Here is a 7,759-nt window from a genome sequence, read left to right as displayed (position 1 = left end):
GTTCTGGTTTGGTCCTTTAACGGAACACATTTCTTTATGAAGTCAGAGGGACTTCAAAAAGAAACCATTTCTTTTTGAAGTAATGGGACTCCCCTCCACCCCATGACACCGGAGCCTCCCGATCCTCTGCAGAGGACAGCAACAGGCATTCCTGGCTACTGCAGGGAGCTGAAGGTCTCGTTCCCTGGACCAACGGATTAAAGGTGTGTGTACGTGCATTTAAGTATGTGTATATGTATGTATATAAAGTAATGTGCATTAATGAGTGAGTGCATAATGCTGCCTGGGTATGCCTATGTGAGTGTATGGTGAAAGTGTGCACACTCAAATGTTTGGGTGGCTGGGTGTGTGAGTGTATGGTGAAAAGGTGCATACTTAAATGTATGGGTGGCTGCCTGGGTGTCTGTATGCTGAAAGGGTGTACACTTAAATGTACGGGTGGCTGCCTGGGTGTGCCTGTATGGTGAAAGTGCACATACTTAAATGTATGGGTGGCTGGATGTGTGTGCATGTATATGTATGTGTATGGTGAATGGTGTGTTGGTTGTGTTCAGGGGCTCAACAAAACCTACATTTCTGGAGACTGCTAACCCTTCAAATGTTGGGAGTGGTGCTAACTTCACGAGCGGTGTGGGATGAGCAAACGTATTTGTGTGGGAGCATTTCGCTTCTTTACGCATTCAAATGAGACTATTCTAGTGCAGCTTCAATGTTACAAGCAGTTAACGCTCTCCTTTAAGTCTGAAAGCATCCACTTATGGACTGCTGTGAGAATGAGCGGTCTCCTGCCCCCTCTCCACCCTTCAAGTCCCTACCCTGGCATGCAAGTACTAAACCCACATCACAATTTCAACTGCCTAAAAACGAACAGTGAAATGCTTTACGTTATTATTTTATGGGCCTTAACGACGAAACACAGGTGTCTGGCAACGGCATTGTATGTCAACCAGGTAGGGTCAACATAGCCCAAAATGTCAGGCAGAGGACTGAAGCCCAGTCAGATCCATGGTGTTGTGCCACTGTTTGTGTTTAATGCCATGGTTACTTATTGGTAATCTTCATTACTCGTATCCTGATTCTTCCTCATCCTAGTACTTGTGTATGAGGCACTTTGCATCATACACAAGTACTGGGATGAGGTAGCGAGACATGAAGGTAATGCCTGGTTTAGTTACCTGTAATCATCATTACTTCTAGCCCCACTCTTCCTCGTCCTTGTACTTACCTATGAGGGAAGGTGCTTCATACGTCAGCACTGCGACAAGGAAGAGGGAGGTAATTCTGGGACGATGTGCTGATTTTGGGTGTTGGAGCAGGGGGTTGGAGGGAGAGGGGATGTGTGGGGGGCAGGGATTGTGGGATAAATCGCAATGGGAATCCAAACCCAGGCTAAGCAGGCATATGTGGTATTAGTGGCTAGAGGCATTTTGGTGCAGCCAGTCTAGTCATTTCTTAGTTTGGCTTGACGTTCTTTAACTGGGCATCTCTGATAAAGCAGTTCTGCTAAGTGTAATTACCTGGCTAGAGTGGCATTTGGTTGCTGCCAGTCTCGCCGTTTCTTACTGTGGCATTGTATATTTTTCTGGGCATCTGTGATAAAACAACCATGATAAGTGGTATTGCTTCGACTGCCATTTTGGTGCAACCAGTCTAGGTATGTCTAAATGTGGCCTGGCATGCTTTACTGTAATATGTTATTACGTGTCTAGACTGGTCTACATTGTGCAGCCAGTTGGACATGTTTTCATTGTGGCATGGCAGTTTGAATAGCAAGGCTTTCAATTAATGAAAGAATTAATGTTCCTGTGCACTGTTGGTGACTTGCATGTATTGGATTTTTGGACTGTTACCCTACAAAAGGTGCCGGCACCGCCATTATAGGGAAAAACTTTTTTTTTCTGAAGCTTGAAGGGCTTGCCCATGAGAGTGCTTAAGGCTTTAGAAAAAAAAAAAGTCTTGTTATCTAGCGGCCAGGTCTGCCGCAGGACATTAGGGGCTCTGGTAGGGCTCACTCAGACTTACAACCATATTATTTCTGGGCCTGCTGATGTTCTGCCCCGACGCACTTAAAGCCCTGAATATTATAATGTCCAACATTTTCTATCACCCCCTCATAAAACACACTTCCTTCCAATGTCAAAATTGATGTTCACTCCCGGGTATACCCACATGTTGTCCATTTTGCTCAATGGAAGCGAGTCTCACACCTTTGGCCCTGGGCCACTGCTCCACATTTGCAAAGGTCACTCGCTAGAGCATCAGACTCACACTTCAGAGAATAAAAGGGAATATTATATTATTATTATAGTATTCGCGTTCAGCACACCGTTATTGTAAACTATGAACAGAATAATAACGGGCGACTATCCCACTGTATCATGTGTGTTAACCGCATTATTATTGCCAGGGGTGGCGTTGCCCCTCCTGTTTCACCGCGTTACCGCGTCTAGCTGCCCAGCATCCCTGCTGCCCCGTATGTGGTGCGTTGGTTGCTACCACCGCTTTCCCTCCCGCTCTCGCCCCTCTTCCAGGACGCGTGGGCGGGAATTCCCGGAAGAAGGCGCGGCGCGTCACAGAGCAGGAAAGGACCATATATGGACAGCTTCCCGCGGGCGGGCGTGCGCACGCCTGCTGCGTCATGCGGGAAAGCACCCTCCCGAGCGCGCGCGCCCGCAGGAGCTTCCCGGCAAGCCACGCCTCCCATCTTGAGTGTGCGTGACGTCGGGGCGCGTTCGAGAGCAACAGCGCGACGCGCCCACCCTCTTGAGTGACGCGCGCTCTGTGCTTTACTGCACGCGTCACTTAAAGAAACAGTGGTGTGCTTAAACGGGCCCGGGAACGCGTGCATTCCGTCTTTAACCTCCACTCACGCTCACCTCGGCCCATAGGTAAGGCCAACTCCATCCATATCGAATAATAATGCACGTGGTATTAACCTGTCTGTTCTCTAATACAGTGACAATGTCACAATGACGCCCCCTTTTAGCCCATCTCAATTGCAATATTTTGTTTCTATTTATTATTTGATAATGCGCTCCAAACCCTGGGGTAGTCGGGCGCAGCGGGTACAAGATTACTTAGACTTAGGTTACATACATCGTGTATCCAACGTATTTACTTGGGTCATTATTTGCCACACCCGTAAATGCCATGTGATGCACAAGTAACAAAGCCCATTCATTGCATTCAGAGGTAAGTCCATATATGTTTTTTCCGTTGCATTCTGGGCCTTGAAGTCCTGTATAGCCCCCATTATAAATATAGGGCTACAACACCAAGAATGGAAAGTAAAAAAAAACAGAATTGGAGTTCCATCACCAGAATGGAATGAGCCAAATAAGCATGTCTGTGTGGTGGTATGGTTTATAGATTTGGCATCTCACCTCTAAATCACCCTGTGACGTCGAAGGCGTGATTCTCTCCCTTTATATGTAGTGCCAAAAAGCCAGGCAGCAATGGCGTCTAGTATCCGTATCGTCAACCTTTAATCCTTATTGGCTTCCAAAATGTTATATTCCCTATATCGACCCCTCTGCGCCCTTCATAGGCCTCGATTCCTCAGTACTGTATCATAACCCAATGGATTACCCTGAACTCTTACGACCGGTTTTGATCCACACACTTTAATCCCCCATGCCATGTTCCTTTTGCAAAGGCCTGGCATTTTATCCAGAACAACTCTCCCACCAAGGAAATCCCTACTGGCTTTAATGTAATTATGTAATGATGTGCCCATTGTCTTGATTGTATATAATTTGCAATACTTGTACTGTAAGAAATGCACCCAGATACCCTTGGGTTCAGTGTGCTATACAAATACTGTACTAAGTGGCCTTTCCTGGGGAACGTGCATCACAATTAGGAGCAGTTGTTGAATGCGATCTACCGCACCACAAGTGTTTGCTGCAAAGCCTTATGTGGGATTTCAAATTCAGTTTCCCGCTCAAATCCACCGATATTCCTCCAGAGTAGACCTCGGGCATCAGCGACGTCGTCACGTCCAGAACAGGGATATTAACTTCCACTCAACTCGATGATCTCTGAAGCATTATCTGCAACTGAATAGCCCAAGAACCTCACATGCAGTAGCCACCACCCACGACCGCCACACGTTGTATTAATTAAAAAAAGAAGAAAACACGGAGGCCTGGATATATAAAAAATCTTCAGATTTTACTTAAATATTCACAAGTCATCAAAAATGTTTATGGACAAAATAACATTAACAGTTCAGAGGAAACACATGTAAAGACACAGCCCTCATAGCTCTGGCTGAGGGGAACCTGGAGTGTTCTGCAAGTTTGTTCATTTTCTGACATGTCATTTTAGAAATGCAGTGTCTTTCAACAATAAAACAAGAGCATGGTCCCTATAAAAACGAGTTCCTGTTTTTTTACAGTGTCTCTTCCCGACTCAACACAAAAGTACCTGGAACCGCATCTTCCAGCTAATGCAGAATTCCTTTAAATAGACCTCTTTTTCAATATACATTTAATATTATACTTAAAAGAACGTCTTCTGGTGCCAGCAGAGAACATACAATGTATACAAACACACACATACCAAGGAGTGCGAGCGGCTCCTATTTGTAAACTTAAGAACACAAGTGCAGTCCAGTCCGAGTTAAGACCCCTGTTCTTCCAGGACCTGAACAGGTCGTTGCAGCAGAACAATAAATAAATGTGTCTCTCGATTCTTTCAGTGTTCTTTCGCTTTAGTTCTTAGAAATGTGACAGTTCTCTTCTGCGCTCAGTGTCACGGCCAAGGGGACTTTCCAGCTGCGCTATCTGTCCTTTGCCCACTTCCCCAGTGCTAGGTCTTCCAACCTTATTTCAATGGCCGGGGTGTGTGCAGTTTCTTTCATGGGGGGAGGTGTAGACGACCATTATGGGAGTCACAATACCCACATCATTTCATATCAAGTGCTTAGTCCCATCATGACAAGAGGTAGAGGGAGCCCAGTCTACAGAATCAGTGAATTACAGTTTCCCCCTCCCCACGAGGGAGAAATGCAGCTGCTGATGTTGGGCGCATGCCCCATGCAATCAAGTGTCCGAACTTGGCAGGGCTGGAGTGACCCAAGCGCCAAGTGTCTTCTGAATGAACTCAGTCAGTGCAACAGGAGTTGGTGGCCGCAATTGGATTCTTGCCACTAAAGACTTATGCTCAGTGAATTCGATACTCTTGCCCCGGCCATTGTCAGAACCCCACCCACTCCCCCTTGACTCAAGTGTCCAGCTGGTGTTTGTTGCGAGATCCTGCCCACAACTCACGTGCTCAGCCACTTCGAAGACTGCTGGGCTCATATGGTCGTTGTTGTGCCAAGGAGAGTGGCCAGGGGTTGCTTGAGTTGCCCCTTAAACCAAGTGCTCAGTCTTCCATGGACTAGGAAGACCGAGGGCACCTGTCCACCCTGGCAGAGGGTGTGATGCCTCAAGTCACCTGCCCATCACCCCCGGTGAGGGGCGCTGCTTTACCTATCCGCTGCACGGCACATTTCAAAAGGGCTGCATCTTGGCAGAGAGCAGTAGCTGGCAGCCACTCTGTACATGACTCAGTACCTTGTGCTTCAGCTGGCCCACCTGTTCACGCAGCAGTCCAGCAGCACTCTGCAGACCACTGTTCTCATTCTTCAGGGCCCTCACCTTGTCCTCCAGTCGGGCGATGCGCTCCAGCTTGCGCTTGCGGCACTTGGTAGCTGCCAGCCTGTTGCGCAGCCGTTTGCGCTCCACCTTAATGCGCTCTTGGTCTTCTAGGTTGATAGGAGAGACAGGTGGGCTGCTGCTGGGGCAGTCGTGGCCACGAAGGCTGTCCGGCACAGTCTGTGGTTCTTCCTTGAAAGCCGAGGTGGAGTAGTGGGGTTGAGGAAGATAGCTGATGGTAGCCGTGGGGTAACTTGACACACCGGGAGCAGGAGTGTGGAAGCCCCCCAAGTTTGCATAGACTGGAGGTGGCTCCTGCGGCTGAGGCATACTGAAGTGGCTCCCACCAATAGACACGTTGGGTGGTGCTGTCATGTGGTTCATCTTGTGCAGGTCGTCCAAGGCCTTCACAAAGCCATCAGCAAATCCTTCTTGCTCCTCTGTCACACCTCGAGTGTAGAAGTACTGACCGGGGCCAGGGCTGGTGATGACCCCACCGCTGCCATTCTGGATGATGAGGCGCTCCAACTCGGGCGAGGCCAGCTTCAGTGAGGCCGCTGCACCACTGTCCGAGCCAAAGTAGCCCATGCCCTCTGCTTCACCGCCACGGTGGGCCTTGAGCCCGTTACCTCTGTATGGGTCAGTGAGGTTAAGGGCCAAGCCGGCCTTCAGGAGTTTCAGGTCCGAGGGAACAGGTTCAGAGCTGCGGCCATAGCCAGGCAGGAATGAGTCATCATGATAGAAGGGCTGCTCCATCTTGGTGCACATGGATGGGCCGGCCCGGCTGTGGCACCCGGAGTAGAACAGACTTGGGCTGTAAAGTCACTCACAGGGTGAATGCCAAGGGCTCTATAGATGGAGAGGATTCCTCTCAAGAAGACACAAGCAGCAGACTTCTGAGACTGCAACCAGGAGATGGTGCTGACAGGCTAAGACTCAGGTAGAAAAGGCCTGGGAATGCAGATGCGAATCTTCTATATTGTGCAGGCAGCAGCCTTGGGTGAGCCGGCAGTCTTCGCCTGGAGAGCTCGTGGTGTCTGCGAACACGTTTTGCCTCAGCGCACGGCTCCCTGTGACAGCGCCAGCCGCAGCTTCCCGCTCAGACACCGATGTTGGCAGTTGTGTGTTGAAATCGGCGCGCGCTTTATATAGCCCAACGTCCGAACAGGCCGCGCCCCTCCCGCCCCATCCCCTCGTCCAGCAACGGAAGCGCGCGCCCCTGGCGCTCATTGGCTGGGATGTTCCTCCTCCAGCACGCGCGCCCTTCGCGTCCACCCAATGGGAAATGTGGAGGTGGGCGGGAAGAAGGCGTGGGGGAGTGACGTCTGTGCCGGGAAGCTCGTGCGCTCCTGGTAAACATAGCCAAGGGGAAGAGGGGGGGAGAGACTTGGAAGGGGGGGAGAGACTTGGAAGGGGAGCTCGGCGTGCCACGGCAACCACATAGACAGAGAACATGGACAGTGCTGTGAATAGCCAACGCAGCAGCACCTCCGCAAAACACCAGGGGACAGGCTGTCAACCCCGTCACTCCTTCCCACTGTAGTAGAGCCCCCGACAGCCACCCACATGCTAGAGAATAGGCCGTGTGGTGTGTACCCGCACTGGCAGCCCCACACAGAACGCAAGCAAGACCTACCCACTTGCCACCCACTACCGAAAAGGGCAAGGCTAGAGTCCACCACCAGAGCCCCCAAATCCGAAATGACCTCGTTCTCTTTGTGACAGATATTGTTCAATGCCACTTAGTTTATGTACCTCCTTTGTTACCCCTCCCAAAGAAATGCGCCCAGATGCCCTTGGGCCAGGTGCGCAATACAAATAAATGAAATACAAAATACAAATTGTGACCATCAATAGTCCCCTCCCCCAACCCCTTTATGCCAATCCAGCAATTTGGAAAACATAAAAAAACTGGCTTTTTACTGAACTGATCATATTTCAGAACTGTAGAATAAACCACTACGAAAAGCAAACCACCCTCTCACGATTTAAAGATAACGCGTACAAGGACAGTACCGGTGGTAGCCCAAGGTCCCTCGCACAGCAGAGAACATGACATGATAGCCAACAGTGGCCCCCGTCAAGAATGGGCCAAGTAGCAAACTACCTGCCGCATC

At 49.7% G+C, this 7,759-nt stretch overlaps 1 protein-coding gene across 1 annotated transcript; it reads right to left on the bottom strand.

Annotated features, from left to right (window-relative positions):
• Window positions 1-4,152: 4,152 nt before the first annotated feature.
• Window positions 4,153-6,784, bottom strand: JUNB (JunB proto-oncogene, AP-1 transcription factor subunit). The gene has a single exon (XM_069604126.1). It carries the CDS (start codon window positions 6,408-6,410, stop codon window positions 5,499-5,501), a length of 912 nt encoding a protein of 303 aa, XP_069460227.1. The 5' UTR covers window positions 6,411-6,784; the 3' UTR covers window positions 4,153-5,498.
• Between the last annotated feature and the right edge of the window lie 975 nt (window positions 6,785-7,759).

This window comes from Ambystoma mexicanum, chromosome 3q (genome assembly GCF_040938575.1).
Source record: "Ambystoma mexicanum isolate Mex_15411 chromosome 3q, UKY_AmexF1_1, whole genome shotgun sequence".
Classification (NCBI taxonomy): Eukaryota; Metazoa; Chordata; class Amphibia; order Caudata; family Ambystomatidae; genus Ambystoma; species Ambystoma mexicanum.
The sequence above is the reverse complement of the archived record's forward strand: the minus strand, read 5'-3'. Positions and strand labels throughout refer to the sequence as shown.